This window comes from Bombyx mandarina, chromosome 11 (genome assembly GCF_030267445.1).
Source record: "Bombyx mandarina strain Sakado chromosome 11, ASM3026744v2".
Lineage (NCBI taxonomy): Eukaryota > Metazoa > Arthropoda > Insecta > Lepidoptera > Bombycidae > Bombyx > Bombyx mandarina.
The window spans coordinates 15,799,869-15,820,863 of NC_143218.1; the positions used below are offsets into that span (position 1 = coordinate 15,799,869).

At 37.2% G+C, this 20,995-nt stretch overlaps 1 protein-coding gene across 6 annotated transcripts in view; it reads left to right on the top strand.

The window, feature by feature from the left end:
• LOC114241396 (tyrosine-protein phosphatase Lar) overlaps positions 1–20,995 on the top strand; it is a 437,676-nt gene that overhangs the window by 335,741 nt on the left and 80,940 nt on the right. For all 6 annotated transcript variants that reach the window (XM_089731076.1, XM_089731078.1, XM_089731077.1 and 3 more), the window contains one exon: positions 3,680–3,859. In XM_089731076.1, the coding sequence (XP_089587202.1) occupies positions 3,680–3,859 (180 nt within the window). The remainder of the gene's footprint in view (positions 1–3,679; positions 3,860–20,995) is intronic.

The window sequence follows — 20,995 nt, forward strand, 5'->3', positions numbered from 1 at the left end:
CGTATCCCGGACACGGCATTATGGTCTCTATCACGATAAAAACAAGAACGAATGGTCAGCCGATCGTAAACTTGTGTAAAGCGCTCTCGTTTCACTAGTGCAATCTTGTGCGGGAAATATGCAAAGTGCGACTCGTTGTGGAACGGGTCATTAATATCAATGCCTTTTAAGTTTTTTTTTTTTTTCTTTAGAGCCAGCGAGATAGTCTCTTTTTAAAACTTAAAGGACTTTGACAAGTCTTCGAACTCTTACTTTTGAATATTGACACTATTTCAGAGGTATCTTAAAAAAATTGCTTACCGCACTATTGGTGCTCATGTGTCCTTATCTGGTGACGAGGCTATGTAAATTTTGGAATACTATAGGTATTATTTTGTCTATATAATTAGGTAGCTAGGTGCTTACGTATGAGTTGGAGACATCGAAATACCGACACTAATTTGCAGCTCAAATCAAGACAGCCAAATCTTTACAGTGAACCCAACCTGTAGGCAAATACCCTTAAAGTAGTGCTGCAAATGAAATCACAGCTCACCTAGTGTTTAATGATCAATTAAGCTTATAAACATCACAACGTAAATGTCCTTATCCAGTTGAGACACAAGGCTTCAGATTCTACTGCGTTTTGGAAATGGGATGAATGGTACCCTAGCTTTGCGATTTCACAATACATCCGCACAGCTTTCACTAATTACGTTTTTGAATTATTTGTCTCTAAACGATCCTGGATCATCGAACACTAACAACCAATTGACTATTTGTTAGAAGCTTCCAACAAATAGTCAATTGGTTGTTAGTGTTAGCAAGTCCTCCCAGGTTAAACCCTGTGAGCTCACTAATAAGTCTGTAGTTGAAATAACCCCTTAGGCAACTAACGCTTCGATAGAAAAATAAAATACTGTATATTTCTGAAGTAAAACCTTTAGCTCCAGGTGGACTGTGATCTCATTCGCCTAGCCACGCATAAATAAATTAAAACAAAACATTACCGAAGCAAAAAAAAGTCTACCACGACTTGTTCATAGTTATGATGTCAATAATCATTAGCTTTGATTACCTTTGCTTCTACGGAAAGTTTTCCACAATCCCTATTGTACTTATAGCAGACCACAACGTTTTACTGTTCCTTATACAGTTAAATACCAATAACTTATTTATAAACGCGTAAAGTTTTTGTTAGAATCTTGTTGTAGTCTAAAGTAATTTCTTCCGAACATTTATTGGTATCATTCACGCGAAAGCAATGTTGTTTGACGTTCATTCTAATCTTTGGTAATGTTACGCCGCTAAGAGTAACGTCACCTATCGCCGAGTAGTCGAACGAGTATCGAAGGATCTAGTAGCACCTAGAACGCTCGAGAAGTACAACGGCATCTATTGTCAGATAGCGGAAACATAATACTTGACTTGGGTGGAATATTCTCGACGATTCTAGGGATTTCGTCTAAACTATAAAAGCGTTGTAGAGATGATACGTAGTCAGTTAGTAATCGAAACTACTCGAAGCGAAACAGCGAACGGATCACCTGAAGCGAACCGGAAGAAGCGAACTGAGAATTTTTGTGAAGTTGTTGTAAGTGCTTAATACAGTTTTAAGTTGTACTTTGGTGGAACATATATTTATCCCGAACCCCAGCGCGTAACAGTAATGTTTGTTGCAAAACAAAAAAAAAATATAAATTATTGAAATACCATACGAATATTTTTTTACAAAAACAAAATTGTTAATCGAATTCATAAATGCATCACAAATGCAAAAAATGAAAAGTCAAAATAAACATTCAGTTTGTTCGGTTTAACTTTACTTGGAACGGGTTTGTTTAACGAGTGCTGTTCGTTTTCACATAGCATAAATATTTATATGTTGTATTTATCTTCCATTTCATATTCAGCTACCCAATGCAAAATGTAGACCTCATCTTTGTCCTACCTCTTCATATGATTGTGAGTCAAGCACATCATTATATATTTTTCGGAAGACTCCAAACTTTTGTCAACGACGGATGGATATAAATTAATAAAGCATCATTTTTTAACTACCCTCGAAGTAGTATAATTATTTAGGCATTCGTCGGACTCACGTTTCGTCTAATGTTCTCCTCTAATTACTATAGCTCAAAGACATCATCTTGAGCGGGGGTTCCCAAACTTATTGGTCTACTGCCCACTTTGAGAATAAATTATTTTTTAGCGCTCCCCTTTTTTTAACCTACTTAAAAACCACTATAGCAAGAGCTCATTCGGTGTCTAAGAGTCCTAGATGAAATCACAAATCGCCTCCCAACCCTTACACAACGCCCCTATTTTTTTCTGGGTGTCTTGCCGTCCCCCTTTAGGCCTGCAGCGCCTACAAGGGGCCGTTATCGCCCACTTTGGGAAAGGTTGTACTTGAGGCAGCATATGGAGGTGCACTTTTAATACGGTGTTATCCTTCAGATGGAAATCTATTCCCGTCAAAAGCAATAAAATTTGGGGGACCAAAACAGAAGGACGATAAGAATCTCTGCTGCTACATTCTTTCTGGACTAACCAAGCAACCCAAAAAAATCGCTTCTCCTTCGAAATTAGACGAATAAATAGGATGTATTTGTACTTATGACACACGTGCAAAATACAAAACACATTATCCACATTACCTCGTGTTTACCAACATGACTCGAAATTGTACTCCTCTTAGCGTTGAATTGTTCAAATCCACACCTCGTCGCATTCGCACGTGATCACACTAAGAAATCGTTGGTGTACTCATGAAAATAGATAAAAGCTTTGTCTTTGCGAAAACGAGGTATTATTCTTTTACTGCCCGTTAATGAGTTGGATGTCGTTTCAATGAATCTGTAATCTGTTAATTGTTTTATGTTGATTTGATACCTTTTTTTGTTGTTGCCATGGGCATATGAGTTCATGATTCGCTGATATTATATGTTTATTGAAACCCTAAGATATTATAGTATGGGTGCCGCATTTCGCCATAAGTCATGAGGTCGATTTTAGGTAATCGTTGCCAACATTTCGAACTGATCGTGATGAGATAACGTTGGATGTTAGAGGCTAATCACAAACCTCACATATAAGTAATACGACTTGAGCAATCAAGCGCACAAGAATCCGAGATGCAAGTTTGTTACCGTCACAAGTATTACAGCTTGCATCACATCCAGTGTTAAGTAATCACTGTAGTTGTATAGATATGCGGTATGTCACCACAAGGTCACAGACAATCCATTAGATATTGGTATGTAATACCAAGGACACAGACATTGATATCAATAAACTCAACGATTTTGGTTTCTATTTGTTTGTGTTAACAATTGCTATTTTTGGGTTCGTAGCACAACTTAAATTTCTTTTTAAAAATCTATATATATAAAAATGAATTGCTATTCGTTAGTCTCGCTAAAACTCGAGAACGGCTGGACCGATTTGACTAATTTAGGTCTTGAATTAGACCATAGAAGGTTTAAAAGGTAGATAAATATGAAAATGCTCGAAATTAAATAAAAATAACAATTTAGTTTTTTCTTTGACGTATCCCCCGTCGGACGGATTCCTTTTGTTTGTTGTAAGTTTATTTTATACAAAACTTTAGATCTTTTATTTATCGATTGAGGCACTACGAAGTCTGCCGGGTGAGCTAGTAAAAAATAAAATAAAAAATTAAATGTTTTTTCTCCTGTAGACATGCAAACCCGCTACCAAGTATCGGGCATGGATGGAGCGGCGGGCCCCGGTGCCAACGGAGCTGTCCTTCGCATCGAACCGGTGCGGGCGCAACGTGACGACGCGACCTACGAGTGCGTCGCTGAGAACGGCGTCGGCGATGCTGTCACTGCCGTAGCTACGTTGACGGTGTTCGAAGGTAAGGTTCATAGTTATATATCTTATTATATACGCTGACGGCAGTGTCTGTAAGCAGCGACTTAGCTCTGCCCCTGGCATTGCTGAAGTCAATGGGCGACGGTAACCACTCACCATCAGGTGGGCCGTATGCTCGTTTGTTTATAAGGGCAATAAAAAATAAAAACACGTGTGACGATGATAACATTTTTTATCAACTTAAGCAATTATAATTAGACAATAATAATTTAATATTACAACAATAATAAAATAAGACCACGCTATATTTATAAACATTAACAAAAGCAAAACATTAACTGTCCCCTTCACACTCATAAGCTAGACCGCGCGAGAGAGAGATGGGCAGACTTTTCATGATGCGCATGCAGTGTGACATCACGGCGCGCGCTTATTCACAAACACTACACTAGCGCAAAATGTGAATGTGTTGAACGCAAGCTACATGGTAGGCGGAGTGGGGGTGTTAGGTTTTATTTTCATTACGGAATTTCTTGATTCGGTCGCCGCGTTCAAAGCGATAAAAGCTATGCAATAGCTTAAAATTATTGATAGAAGAGGTCTTCGTCCACCTTGAGTATTAAGGTGGCAATCCCAATTGGATCTCTATTAAACTAATACAAGAAATTGCTTCTTAGCCAAAAAGAAGGCAAATATAACCAACTTACAGTGCATATATGTTATACATTTTTTGTACTGATTGCGTGGACGAGTTTACAGCTTGAATGATTTTTAGTAGTTAGCGGATCCCGTAGACTTGACTACGTGAATGTTGCCATCACAATAAGTAATGTAAAAATCAGTTTAAAATTATACACGTGTGATAGGAAACGTATATTTATATAAGGATTCTTTCGGTGTCTCATTTTGTTCATTGCGACATTAAATGCAACTAAATATTAACTAAAAACATCTATGTGAAAACTGTGTTGTAAAATGATGTAGCAATTAATAAGTATAATAAAATTGCAAAAAGCGTAGATTTTGTCAAAATAGAATTTCGCTAACTCTTACTCTATTTTTTGTAAGACGAAGTGTTTTTTAAGATACGACGTCGAAGTGAAATGGGAGCTGCTACGTAACCAATCTATATATTAATACGTGAACCAAAAACTTTGTATCCCTTTTTACGAAATTTGCGCGGACGGAGGAGTATGAAATTTTCCACACTTATAGAGAATATAGAGAAGAAGTGCACAATGCTAATATTTTTTTAAAATAATGCATAAAAGATACATTAAATCAATAAAGAAAATATTACACACATTACATACCATGTATTTGACACAACACGCATGCATACTATTTATTGTCAAATTTTTGTTATTGACGTCTGTTGTCAAATTGAGATTCAATATTGTTTGTCTTTGTTAATATTTTTTATAGTGTAGTCTTGGCGAAATTTGTAATTATAGAAGTATAAAATACAATCATAATAGTGTACAAACTTACAATTCCAATTAATTAAAGTCGAATTTCGACTACTGCGGGACCTCTAGTAATAGTAAAAGTGACATTCATAATGTACTCAGCGATACTGCTTCGACTTACAAGTTCGTCTGATCTATGATCCGATACATGAATTTCAACTCTCGCAATTCACGGCAAATCACTTCATACAGTCAACAATTAGGAGACATTCGAACATATCTTTAGTTTAATTACCGTTTAATCGCGATACATAAACGCAATTATCGTTTACGAGCGTCATCTGCTCTGATTATGATTCGATCCGTTGGAGGGTTCATGACATTTATTGTTTTGACTTTATTTCCAAAGGTGACTACATTCAGTTAATAAATTCTATGGGCTTCCGTAACTACTGAACACTAAATGAGCTGTGAATACATCTGCCCGTCTGCTTTACACAAAATTTTAAATAAAAAAACCCTTATATATGTATGTGTTTCTCGCGTAACATATTGCTGGATTTCAGTCCAGGGCTGTCCCCGTGGAGTAGGCTCGGAATTGCGTGGGGCCCCTTGAGTCCGGGGTCGTGTCACCGTTCAAACAAAACGTCCTCAAAACACACAAAGTCAACTAATTACCTATCATGGAGCATTAAGCGTGTAGGAAATTAACGAGCGCTCATTCAGATTTTAACTAATTGTTTCGAGTGTGTTCGGTTTTTGTGTTGCGACTGCAGAATGTTCTCGAAAATGTGTCGTAATAAGTCGTTTTTTATTTGTATCATTAATTTAATATATAAACACGAGACTCACTTTTAATAAAGTTGTCATTTTACGTCAGTATGTGGTCTTATATAAAGTTGAGTTAAGAGTGGAAAGAACGAAATACGTGTGAAGTTTGAATAAACCATAACATTTTGTTTGTAAGTATTACCTATAATCTATGTTAGTAACTTAAAACCTACCACATAACTTTTATTTATTTATTAGGCACACAATAAAATTAGACTATTTATTACAAAAAAAAATCCAAGTGCCTGCTGCAAAGGCTATTAATTAGCCGTCCCTCGATCTTTTTGTCTTAATTAAAAGAGAAGTCAAACAAAGCAATTGTTAAGAGTTTGTTGAATTCTTTGATCAGTTGATCCGGGAGTACGATCATGCCCTTCTCAAGGAACTGCCTCTTTTTTATAATACGACCTTCAATCTTTATATTATGTAACTCACTTCCTAACTTAATTCTTCTTCAATTTTGACTTTATATGACGAGCCTACACAGAGATGTACCACTAATCTATCTGTCTGTCGCGTTGGTGCTTGCGTCTCTATGAAACTGACAGCTAAGTGATTTCTGTCGTGGGCAGCGTCATTCTTGTTGGACTGCAATGGACTCCAATTGACACTAGGCGGACGCCAACACAAAGAGGTACCTCTAATCTATCTGTCTGTCGCGTTAGTGCTTACGTCGTCTCTATGAAACTGATAGCTAAGTGATTTCTCTCGTTGGCAGCGTCATTCTTGTTGGACTGCAATGGACTCCGATTGACACTAGGCGGACGCGAGCTGGTCTCCCTGTCTTATCTATAGCAACACTCAGAAAGTGAACTATTAGCCTCACAAAATAATAGATTACGAAAAACAGCCGACAAATAAACGAATATAAACATCGGGACATGATAAAATTAAACATAACAAAAAAAAAACATTGTATCTTTCATAGGCTTTATTGAAAATCGACAAACAAACGAAAAAATATTGGAACAAAAACACCGAGTATCGAATATACGTGGAAAATTAATGATTGGAAAAACGTATGTGTCGATGAATAATGAGACCAAGTTTCAACCGTACACAAAGCGTATATTGACGCGAACGAATAGGGTCGTGTGAATGATGGTTAACATATAATTTTTGTACGTAAAATTTTTGGTCGTTTGCGTTTGAATAAATTGGTTAATAAGATGATTATATTCCAAGAATCAAAGAAATGATTGTATGAAATTTTACTTAATTAAACCTTACTTATTTACTATTCTCACGTGTATTTTATTTCATTCAGTCGCCCATGATGAAAACTTGCGATACGTCTCAAATAATAAACGCGATATTGGTATTAATCAAGTAATGATAATAAATCAAAGCGTTAGTAGTAGACAAGCTATTCGACAAATACTACATCCTCCTATTCGGATCCTCCCGAGCCACTATCGGTGCTTTTCGGTATCTCAAGAACTGGTCGCCGTGACAAATTAACCCTCAGACACAGCCCATTGAGTTTCTCGCCGGATCTTCTCAAGGAGTCGCGTTTCCGATCCGGTGGTAGATTTTGCAAAGCACTGCTCTTCTTACTACTGCTAGCAATCGTCAAGTTACAGCCCCTCACCTTACCTACCCGCTCGTTTAAGCTGGCTTAACCCCTCGAGGTTGCCAACATAGTTAGGATAAGCGAAAAAAAACAAAAACAACAAATATTAATTGCAATCAACGCAGGCTCTATTAAGTTAGAGATGTTACAGGCCATAGTATAACAAATATTACTATTATCATGAAAGTATTTCCGTCTGCCTGTTACGTTCTCATGCTTAAACCGATTTACACGAAATTCGGTATGGACATAGCTTGAGCCCTGAGCATAAATATACTTTTATCCTACTGCCGAGTACGGGTCCGCCCACGTCATATAAAGGGTAGCTAACGCAGGGTAATAATAGAAGCTGACCAAGGAATAGTTACCGCAATAACATAAATAAGCGAGAAACAGAAATTAAATCTAAATTACTGTTTAAGAATAAATTTATCTTCATTAATTTGTAAACAAACTTCATTGAACATGTTACGTAATAAATTATTATGGTAAAGTTAGGCAGCAGCTTGTATCTACCCCTGATTTATGTTGCTGGCGTCTATTGGCGACGGTAACCACTCACCATCCCAGGTGGGCCGTGTGCTCGTCTGCCTACACGAGCAAAAAAAAATCAAAAACAATGCGAGTTTAAAATAGTTAAAATTACATCGCCGAATGGAATTATTTGCTACAGCGAATATCAATTCGCCACTCACCTCAAATTGTTTCCAATCAAATCAAGCTCCAGGTAGTATTGCAATGCCTCAAGTTTAGATTGGGTGCGATCACGTCAACTCTGCGTAAGCCGGATTATCGCGTAAGTTATAATGACGATCGGCGGCGCCATACTAATGGAACCGCCCTTAACTTGCTTAAGAACCAAGTTTATACGCATCCCTCCTAACTATTAATTGATAAAAGTTTCTTCTGTGATTTTTGTACGGTTAATTTTTTTATATAATATAATATAAACAAATATTTTCTAAGTTTTTATTTATTTCTAATAGACAAATACAAAATGGTTGAACAACAATTTCATTTTCATTTTCTCTCACAAGATCGGGTTCAGTGGCGAGCTTTGGGGGAGGCCTATGTCCAGCAGTGGACTGCCGCAGGCTGATGATGATGAAGTTTCTTTTTACAGTTTTTTTTTATTAATATTAATTTTAATATTATGTGGTTAAGGTCTCATTTCGATCGTTGAGCCAGCAGCAAACTTATTTTATTAATAAATTTACAGAAAAAATACTGTAATTCAATAGACGCCAACAACGCGAACCCAAATTAAGATCGTAGTATCAGCTGCTACGAAGGTGCTACGCTTACTACGATCTAGCTAATATATTACTACGAACAAGCTACAGCTACGCCAAAACCAACACGCCAAGCGAGCCTTTCGAGGTTAAAACAAAATAAAATGTATCTTCTTGAGTTTTGAAGTTGGGAAATTATTTTCATTATAAAACCTCATATATAAATACATCACATATGTATAGCATAAGGTATAACAGACAATAAGTCCTGAATAGCTGATAAAAATAATTTAGTTGCCTCTCTGTTTACAATTGAACAATAATTTCTCGATTATATATGAGCAGTGTTTAGTTTATTGTAGTTTATATTTTGGTCTCTATAGAGACCAAAATATAAACTACATAAATATATATATTATAATATATAGCTATGTATGTGTTTAGTATAGTTGTATGTTGATTATACAATCACGCAAAAAGGGCGAAACGAATGGAATGAAATTTAAAATTTAGATAATTTGTAAGGACTAGAGAGTGACAAATGCAGATTTATACTCCAAGTAAAACAAAACGTATTTAAAAAAAAAAGATGTGTGGGAAGTTCCTTATTATAAAAATATTAATTTTAAGTTCTATTCGAGGTATAAAGAAAATAAAACTGGAGATTTCGCAACAACCCACGGTCATTCGGTAACGTGCGATTTTGTTGTGGTACACTTCATTCACGTTTTTATTTTTTATTTTTTATATATATGATTGAAGGATTACTGGTGGCCCGGAGGTCTTTCCAGTTTCACCAGGACAGGTGGGCGAGCAAAGGCTCAGCCAGGAGGGGTGGGATTTGCTAACAGATACCCGAGCGCCTCCGAAGGAGACTGAACAGCTCAAGAGTAGCTGCTTCGCGAATGAATCTACTACCGGATCGGAATCGCGACCCGCTGAGAAGATCCGGCGAGAAACTCAGCGAGCTGATTCATGAGTTAGGTTGCACGGCGAAATCTTTGTCGAGTTCGACGAGTACGGTTACCGAGGTCCCTAAGCCTGCTCCTAGTGTTAGAGCTGAAGGCGTCTAATGCAAAGGTTATTGGATCTGATGGATCCGTAAGCTTATGCAAACAACCGTGATTCGTATGTCCGAATCACGGTTAGAGTTAGTGTGTTGCGCAAATAAACGATCTGAGATCGTAGTCAATGAATGATAAAAAAATATGTTATTTTTTGTACGTTATTACAAAGTTAAGTCGTACACTGGTGCATTACTAATAAAAATCTTACGTTACGGACGTTTTTTCACGGTTAGAGTAACCCCTCTGCATCGTCCCATAAGGAATTTCGTTCCAAAAATCGAGTGAAACCGCTTTGCATGCCTAGTTATAATACTAACAAATCGAAAAGGTTTACAGAAAAATATTCAAATATTGAAGAACTATTCGAGTGGTTCTATAGAATTATCCTGTACCAATATGATAAAGGAGCACACGTGCGACCCAAAAACGAAGCCCCACGTAAATTAGTGACAAAATTTAGTTCGAAACTCGCATTAAAGTGAAACTATACGAACGTTAACTCGAAACTAAGACAGTGTATTAGGATTATCGGATACAAACAGATGGTTTGGTTGAATCGCGATTATAATTATGGTCGATCGGATTTGAAAGTTTTCGTTATTAGTTATATTCGTAATGTCTGATTAATATGTGCGTGTAATGTTCCAATGGTAGGGTCTATTTTGAGTCTGAGCGGTACGATACATATTACCCTGTGCCCATACTCGTCATCTCGTTTTTACCATCGCACCGCCCGCCACCGGAGTAGAGTTCATCAATACTACCTGGAGCCACTGCGGTCATCCACAGTGCGTTTCCAGAGATCTTTTTTGCCACGTACCATCCGGCTATGGAATGAGCTCCCCTCCACAGTGTTACCCGAGCGCTATGACATGTCCTTCTTCAAACGAGGCTTGGAGAGTATTAAGCGGTAGGCAGCGGCTTGGCTCTGCCCCTGGCATTGCTGAAGTCCATGGGCGACGGTAACCACTCACCATCAGGTGGGCCGTATGCTCGTCTAAAGCTCGGCTAAAGGATAGATTCACCGATCTTTTTTACGTTAATGATGTTTTCTCGAAGTGCTGTAAAACAATTTAGTATTAGTAGTAGTAAAGTTATTTTATAAATAACGGTCTAGAGAAAATTATAAATCTTTTATCTCGATATTAAGTTACAACGGACCGTGTCGATTCGCTATACAATAATGCGGTTTATAAATTGAATCTAAAAATGATTTCTCATATTCCAATTACAATACCAAAATAAATAATAAAGAAAAAGAAAGTAGGTGGCGCATTTACGTTGTAGATGTCTATGGGCTCCAGTAACCACTTAACATCAGGTGGGCCGTGAGCTTGTCCGCACATTTAAGCAAAAAAAAACCATTCCTTTTAAAATTTAGCAGATTATATTTGAATTAGGAACTTTAACGTCATCACGATTGTAGCCTCAGTTTTTTTAACATAATAATATCCAAGAATAACTAACTAACTACAGCGACCGGTCTGGTAAAGCCTTTACTCTGACATCTCGAGATAATCGCGCCCACGAGCGAACGCCTTCATATTTTCGGTTGTAATTCACGCAACATGTTGCATATTACAGTCACGTGCACAATAGACCGCCATAGAAATCCTCGCGACAGCCCTCCCACCTGCCGGCCGCTTTAATCTGAATATAAATTATCCATAATTAAAGAGAGCTCGGACACGGGGAGAATAAATGCGACCACTTGAAACAAAGCCTGTGGTGTTTGGTGCAAGTTATTAACGAATCGCTTAGAGGCGTACGTAAGTCGATTTTTCAACTAAAAAATAGATTGATAGTAATCGTTTTACTTCAAATTAAAGGAATAATTGCTTTGTAGGAAAAAATCTAAGCTACGAGTACTAAGCTTACGTGGCTATTGATTTGTACGCACGGATAGGAATCAACATTATTCTTATATTTGTCGCAAAGTCATACTTATCGATTCGAAGGGTTCAAGGGCGGCGGCATTCACATTGTGATGTCCATGAACTCCGGTAATCACTTAGTATCAGTCAGACCGTGAACTCGGTCATCAGTCCATACCAATGTACTGTTACGCCGGTAAGAGTAACGCCATCTATCGTCAAATAGCAGAAACTAATATCACAAAAACTAGTAAAACGGAGAGCGCTCGAGAAGTGCAACGCCATCTATTATCAAATAGCGCAATGTAAAATGTTCTGTAAGTGCTCTAAAAGGTAAATAGAATTTTCATTTGTACTTTGGTGGATGTTTTATTTATACCGAACCCCAGCGCGTAACAGTACCAATAAAATCAAGTGCAAGTTTATTGCAACAGCTTAATACTGTGCTATCTAATATTTGTTCTAAGTCATGAAATCATCGATCACAATTCCAGCTGAGTTAACTAAATTTAAAAACGCATCTCTTCTTCAACCCGTGTTCACCCAATACTAAGTGTAGGTCTCTTCATATGCACTCCATTCTTTTCGGTTTCTTGCCTGCCGCGTCGCGCTCCTCCCATTATTATGAGTAGGTTCTCGGTCCATCTTATTGGTTGTCTGATTGTTGTTTTCAATATAAAAACGTATAGAAAATAGACATTTTTTAGAAATTGTAGGTGGTAGGACCTCTACTGGTGGTAGGACCTCTTGTGAGTCCGCGCGGGTAGGTACCACCACCCTACCTATTTCTGCCGTGAAGCAGTATCGCGTTTCAGGTTGAAGGGCGGGGCAGCCGTTGTTCTTGAGACCTTAGAACTTATGTCTCAAGCTGGGTGGCGCATTTACGCTGTATATGTGTATGGGCTCCAGTAACCACTTAACATCAAGTGAGCTGTGAGTTCGTCCACCCATGTAAGCAATAAATAAAAATATAAAAATCGCTGGTAGTTCGTCGCTTGGACCGCTCTCATTCCGCTGAGCCCTTGTAATGCGAGCTCAAACGGCGCCATATTTTTTCGAGGAGCTTTTGCGGGAGCCCCACTAAATTCGACGCTACACGTCGCATCCGAACTGCTTTTGGATAGTGAGACTGCTATGTTATACGTATAAAAAGAGCTCGGCCGAATTCTCTATAACTTTAAAATACTACTATTGGTGTATTAACGTATCAGAGTAGGAGAATTATTAAAATAAATACTTTTAATAGCACTATAGATTCAAAATTATGCTGTTCGCTTAGTATAAAATCGTAACCGTCATTGTCGGTGTGTATAGAATAAATCTATACTAATATATAAATCTACAGTGGTTTTTACGGATGTTCCGTTATAACTACTAAACCATGCGTCCGATTGACTTGAAACTTGGTATCCATGTAGAAAATGGATAGGCTAATATTTATGTGAATGTTGGACTTCCTAATAATAATGACAATAAATAATAATGTTAATTTTAAATGCCCAGCGAAGCGGGCGAGTACGGCTAGTAATGTCTAAATTGAGTAACTAACTCCTACTAACTACAAGTACCAAATGCTAAGAATTCATCCTCGTGTCATGGTTGTCTTTATATCTATTTTTTGTTCCTACCTATTCTGATAGCCTTGAGAGGCTAATTCAGCGATGCCTTAGCACGTAGGAGAAGCTCTCGGGGCTCAAACCGGGAGTGTTGCTAACATTGGCCCTTGTAAGAGCAGTGCTTCGCAGAATCTACAGAAACGACCCCTGTAAGGCAGCAAACCCGCGTTCACTTTTCAGAAATAGATTTTTTTATATATTTTTTTATTGCTTAGATGGGTGGACAAGCTCACAGTCCACCTGGTGTTAAGTGGTTACTGGAGCCCATAGACATCTACAACGTAAATGCGCCACCCACCTTGAGATATAAGTTCTAAGATCTCAGTATAGTTACAACGGCTGTCCTAACCTTCAGACCAAAACGCATTACTGCTTCACAGCAGAAATAGGCAGGGCGGTGGTACATACCCGCGCGGACTCACAAGAGGTCCTGCCACCAGTAACAAAAGTTAGAGAAAGAATAGCTACAATTTTTTGGGTTTCAAATTGAAAATATTTCATTTAACGAGTTTCACGAGTTACTTAACTGCACGCTCCCAATCACTTATATTAAAAGTCAGTTATTTTTAAGTATTAATCAGAATTAAAATATCAATGGATATGGAACCAAATAGTACCTCTAGTCAAATTTACCTAAAATTAGCAACCAGCCAAAGTCAACTGTAAACACAACGCCTCAAAGTCGAATTTGAAATGACGGCTTTTTAATTAGTACGTTGATTGGTAAACACGAACAATAACTCGCTGGACTAGAAAACAAACTAAATTGAAACCTGAATTTGATTGATTTCACTCGTGGGTATCGCTGTTACAATTAATATTCACGCAATAACTCATACGAACGCGCCGCTTGGAGAGAAATTTGTTTTATTTTAGCTTATTATACGAATCACTGATTATTTAACTTCGAATACAGAGAAAAATAGATAAGTACTTTATATATCGTCATTTCGCATTAAAAGTGTACAATTTCTAAAAATATTCGAAATTGAGTTAACATGCGGAATCATTTGGTATCACCAGTATTTTTCTCATAAATACTGTCAAAAGAGCGTACGTAGTTTAGTTTTTTTTTTTTTGCTTACCTGTGTTTTGACTACTATTAACAAAATTAATACATAATTTTATCTTACTTTAAAAGGCAGATAATGTAACTGGTAAAAAATAGAAAATATAATCGGGATGAATCTGGATCGGAAAAGATGGGTGGACGAGCTCACAGCCCGCCTGGTGTTAAGTGGTTACTGGAGCCCATCTGCGACGTAAATGCGCCACCCACCTTGAGATATAAGTTCTAAGGCCTCAGTATAGTTACAACGGATAGATTTAGAACTGATGTCTCAAGGTAGGTGGCGGCATTAATGCGGCCGACGTTTATGAGCTCCGGTGACCACTTAACACCAGGTGCGTCGTGAACTAGTACATACGTCATAGAAATAAAAAAATAAAAAAACATTACGTGCTTACCGATCAGATCACAAAAAAATCAACCAACTATTGTAACAACTATATTGAATAATTACTGTCCCGCCCTTCATACCGAAGCACGTAAAGCTTATGGCGGTAGTTATCATACAACACAAGATAGTTAACAGATTCCTGAATCTCTTGAACGACATTTTCAAGATGCGTTCGTATATGCAAGTTCTGAACTATAGCATTTAGACCGCCGGCGTCGGTCGACAAAGCAATTTCGCTCGCACGGTGGAAGATATTCCCTTTGTCGATTCCCACAAGTTCCTTTGCTCACAAAGGTACCACCAATACTCCGCACTGCTACATAAATTCGTCTCACAATCAACCAAGCAATAAAACTTCTAATATCCAAAATAGTATTTATTGAATACAATATGTATTTCAGATGTCTGCTTTCGCGTATGCAGATTCAATTTGCAGTATTGCAACACGGGCATACGAAATTCAGCACAATGGGTGCTGCGCCACATTTTATGCCAAGTTTATTTTGTTGAAGCCAATGCGGATAGTGATTGAAATATTGTCGATTCTGGTTGCGGGAACATTATTATGGTAGAGCGTGCATGTTTACAGAACAGTAAAAATGTTGACTGTTCGTTTCGCATAAGTAATGTTATTTTAATATTTTGTTTACTCAACTTTATGGCATAAAGTTTATGCACAAACGTTACAATGGCGGACTTCATACCTATGACATTTTGAGCGCGTCTACCTCGCATTTCTAGCTATATCGAACTCCAAACTTCTGCGGCGTATAAAATACAGGGAACATCAAAGATGTGACGAATCTGATCTTTGTAGCTTTAGTTTTAACACGACTTCACTAAAAAATCCATTAATAAAGAAGAATCCATGTTTCGTTTTATCAAAAATAAAGGAGTAAGCTAAACGATTCTTCTTAGTCGTTTGCACTCTTGGTAAAGTGATCGTGGTCATCAGTTCGGGTGATGGTGCGCTTTCCAAGACGTCTCCATTCCACTAATTCTTCAAGCTATTTTTTTATTTATTAACTAAGCACACAATACACATCACAAGCTAAAAATATACATAAAAAAGACAAGTAAAAAGAAACAAAATCTGGCTTGCAACATGTGCGCACCACTAAGCAAGACAAAATGCTAAATTTGTACACAATGGTCCTTACAACTATACGACAAAACAACACGATAACGAAAATTAATCTAACTCATAATGTAAGGAAATAATTTTATTCACAATATACATTAAACAATTCACTATTTAACCTATTATTAATGTGGATGATGCCCGTGAACATTTTTATAAACAACACTAGCCTACAAATAACAATATCCAACTCAGTTGACGACTTTAAATGATAGATAGTTATAAAAGCATTGCTGATTGAACGGGTCGCGATTTTTGTGGCTTTTGATTATTACTTATCGGATAGTCGTGACTTATTTGAAGTCGTCGTGGCCTAAAGGATAAGACGTCCGGTGCATTCGCATCTAGCGATGCAACGGTGTTCGAATCCCGCAAGCGGGTACCAATTTTTGTAAATAAATACGTACTTAAGAAATGTTCACGATTGACTTCCACGGTGAAGGAATAACATCATGTAATAAAAATCAAACCCGCGAAAATTATAATTTGCGTAATTACTGGTGGTAGAACCTCTTGTGAGTTCGCACGGGTAGGTACCACCACCCTGTCTATTTCTACCGTGAAGCATTAATGCGTTTCGGTTTTAAGGGTGGGGCAGCCGTTGTAACTATACTGAGACCTTAGAACTTATATCTCAAGGTGGGTGGCGCATTTACGTTGTAGATGTCTATGGGCTCCAGTAACCACTTAACACCAGATGGGCTGTAGACTAGTCCACTAACCTAAGCAATAAATAAAAAGCCCGCGAGCGTCTTAGAAATTTAAAAATACGAAACACGCAAACCGCACTGATTAATTTTCCATTTTCTATAGGGCTCATTAACAGCGGCTTAGATTAAACCAAATTAGAAGAAGACTTTAGCTGGCAGTAACGAGCCGCGCCCCGGGGCCATACCATCGACACGGCTCTGTTTGTGAAATAACGTGTACACATTTTGTTAAGTCGCAATCTGTATTTTCACTTTAAGAGATTTCTCCTTTTGCTTATGAGCCGGTGTGTGGCGTAAAATGTAAGAGGATGCGTTTAATATAAGAACTCTCATAATAGTATCTTCTTCATCTTCATTTTCCTTGCCCTTACCCCACATTATGTGAGGTCGGTGGAGCATGTGTCCACCTCATGCTGCATGAAGATTTAGCATAAGTTATAAGACCGGCCGCATGCCTGATGTCATCATTTCTTGGGTTATATCTACACTGGCATATCTTGCAACGTGTCATAGGGAGGGACTCTTTGTTTCTTATATTATTTATTATAAGATAAATAATATAAGAAACCTATAGTATCTCACTCTAATATATCTCGTATAATAATAATATCCACCATCCAAGACTGTTCTATAGAAAATAGACGCTGCTTGATGCCTCGAAGTATACAGATATTTGTACGAAGCTCGGTCGATGTACGAAAATCTGCTATAAAAATAAATCGCTTTCGTTCACAATTTGAACCACGTTCCGCTCGATATTGCGAATCACAGCAATCTTCTTCGCTTTGAAATTGTTTGTGATTACAGCAGTTTGTGTTGAGACGGGCGAGGTGTAATTTTACTTCCTATCAACACACAGGGCTGACAGCGCGCGTACATTAAATTTAATAAAGAAAAAACATACACATACTTGTATGGCTTCTTGTTTTTGCCTTTACGCTACGAAAATGTGAGCTATTTAGTACTAAAGAAAAAAAAACGTAAAATGTAAGCTAATACGAAGAGATTTATGAAAATGTAAAATAATAACGATAAATCAGAAAAATATCGATTTTTTTTATTGTTACATAATTTACGATTGCAGAAACAAATTTAGATGACATCTGCCTAAATGTAAAAAGTAGATGTTAATAAAAAGGTTTAGTTCTTAAAAATAGGCACAAAAAAGTAAAATTTATCTCTAAATAATATTAGGTGTAACTCAGAGTGCATCACCAAAACATTTTTATTGATATCCAAAATATCCTACACAAACATGTTAAGTCACTACTAAAATTCTCCTTATTCTAGATTAATTATCACAGTATTCTCTTAACAACGTTGAGTTCTGCTTCAATTCAACCTTTTGCAATAGTTTTGTTAGTCCAAGCCTGTTTTTTCTTTTCGTACTTTCTTAAACGCTGTCAAACGTGATTCTAGTTTTTCTCTATCATTTACAATACCGTGGTAAGGAAGTTGAATCTTATTTAACAATCACTGACTGTTTGAATAGACTATTTGAAAACGCTTGATACGATATTATACGGGATTCAACGGTATTCGAAATATATATCCGATTATAAATGCCCTACCACTGTTTGTAAGCCGGAACGAGTAGATACTGCCATCTTGGCTTTTTCTGCTACCAAGCAGTCCTGCATTTCATATCAAAAGGAGGGGCAACCGTTAAACAATTCAATGGAAACTTCAATCTTATGTTTCAGGGTGAGTAACGGCATTTGCGTTGTCATATGTCTATAAACTTCAGTAAGAATTTAACACCAAGTGGACCTTAAACCTGTTGAGTCAACTGCATTCATAAATAAAATAAGATTCTTTTGTGTAAGTACTAAAGTTGGGAATCGAGTAACTTGGTTATACACGGAGGTCCCTTTTCTTTGTATTCAGACATTGGATGTAGGCAGAGTGAGACAACACGGTCAAATTAAGAAACGCGAAGCAGTCACGTGTTCTGTATAGTCGTTCTTCCAATTCAATTGAGACTTTTGTTTTTCCTACCTATTCGCTGGTAGCCTAAGAGGCTATTTCAGCACCGCCCGGATGGGATTGAGACTATGACAGACAGACAATACTAAATCATTTAAAATGTAAAATGAACTAACTACCTAACAATGCCTTATCTCGAACCTGATTATACCTCAAAAAAGTTAAAATCATACTTAAAAAAGTTGGTACAGCCAGCGCAAAATATTGGGTATATTTCGGTATGTATCGACATTTAACTAAGCAATACCCAATCGACATTTAACTAAGCAAAGCACAATAGCCAAATACAAGTCATTTTTTTAAGTTTCAATTATCAATATCTCTCAGTCTGCTAAAAGTATCCAACCTTTTTGTACATAATTTTAGTGGATTTGAGGAATTCAATAGTAGGTATTACGTAGAAACACCAACCCTACAGTCATCTCTGTTCAGTCGGTTATTTCGATTGCTTGCTATTGTATACGATAGCAATTTGATATCAATTTCTATATATATAATTTTGCACTTCTTGTACTGAAACGCGCAACTGTATTTGATTCGTTCAAAGATAAAATACTAATAAAATAATTAACTTTCATATCTATATATATAAAAATGAATTTCTGTTCGTTAGTTTCGCTAAAACTCGAGAACGGCTGGACCGATTTGGCTAATTTTGGTCTTGAATTATTTGTGAAAGTTCAGATAAGGTTTAAAAGTTAGTTAAATATGAAAATGTTCGGAATTAAATAAAAATAAAAATCTTGTTTTTCCTTTGATGTGTCCTCCGTCGGACGGATTCCTTTTGTTTGTTTTAAGTTTATTTTATACAAAAGTTTAGGTCTTTTATTTATCGATTGAGGCACTACGAAGTCTGCTGAGTCAGCTAGTTTTTAATAAAAATTCAGACAGTTATTTGTAACGTAACTAATATTAAATATCTCCCGTAAGTGTCTTCGCAAGTTCCTGTTCATAGCTGAACAGTAGCAACTATTTAGTTTTTACCTTCCTCTTTCTGTTCTCGTTCTGAATATCCTAGATCTTATTTCAATTACTATTAGTAGGGCCTGTTGTGAGTTTACATGTTTTTCTACCACGATGATTCTTATTTCTGCTGCAAAGTAGTCTCGCGATCCAGTTTGAGAGTGAGACCGCCATTATTTTGTTAAATATGATTGAAGCTCCAATCTCATTCCTCAATTTCATTTAACCTACACGTTTTAAAGTCGTCGTGGCCTAAAGAATAAGACGTCCGGTGCATTCGTGTTGAGCGATGCACTCCCATGCAATCCCAGGCGGGGACAATTTTTTCTAATGAAATATGTACTCAACAAATGTTCACGATTGACTTCCACGATGAAGGAGTAACATCGTGTAATAAAAATCAAACCCGACAAATTATAACTTGCGTCATTACTGGTGGTAAGAACTCTTGTAAGTCCGCGCGGGTAGATACCACCACCCTTCCCTTTTTCTGCCGTGAATCAGTAATGTGTTTCGGTTTGAAGGGTGGGGCAGCCGTTTTAACTATGCTTGAGACCTTAGAACTTATATCTCAAAGTGGGTGGCGCATTTACGTTGTAGATGTCTATGAACTCCAGTAACCACTTAACACCAGGTGGGCTGTGAGCACGTCCACCGTTCTAAGCAATAAAAACAAATTACAATGGATTCGCCAGTATTTTACTCTAAATGAAGTTCAATGATCAAAAAATGTGTCAGGCTCTGACTTTGTAGCCATATATATCCGCAACTAGGACACTCGTTCAAAGTCTGTTTTTAATTCTTTTTACATCGTACCCAAAGGGACGATCGGTTCTATTGCAACGTATCTGCAATCCCTCGGGTACAATCCGTCAATCAATGTCAGTTCATTTCGCGTAAGTGCTCGTAATGAATAGATCCATAATACGGACGTGTCTCTTGATTGCCAAACCAATGTCTATGAATTAATAGAACATACATATCACTATTTCCTTGGGTTGGATAAAAAAAAGGAAATTTAGTTAGCTTGCTAAATTAAATTACTATGAAAGGAAAATATTTAATCAACTTACAAATCATGCTTGCACGCAAAAGCAAGGCTTATATTCGAATTCTAATTATACCTAACAGTCCCTCATACTGATGTTTTAATTCAATTTAAATAAAAAGATGTGTGGTGTCGTGGAACACCGGATAAGAACAAAGTTCCTTATTATAAAAATATTAATTTTAAGTTCTATTAGAGGTATAAAGAAAATAAAACTGGAGGTTTCGCAACAACCCACGGTCATTCGGTAACGTGCGAACTTATTGTAT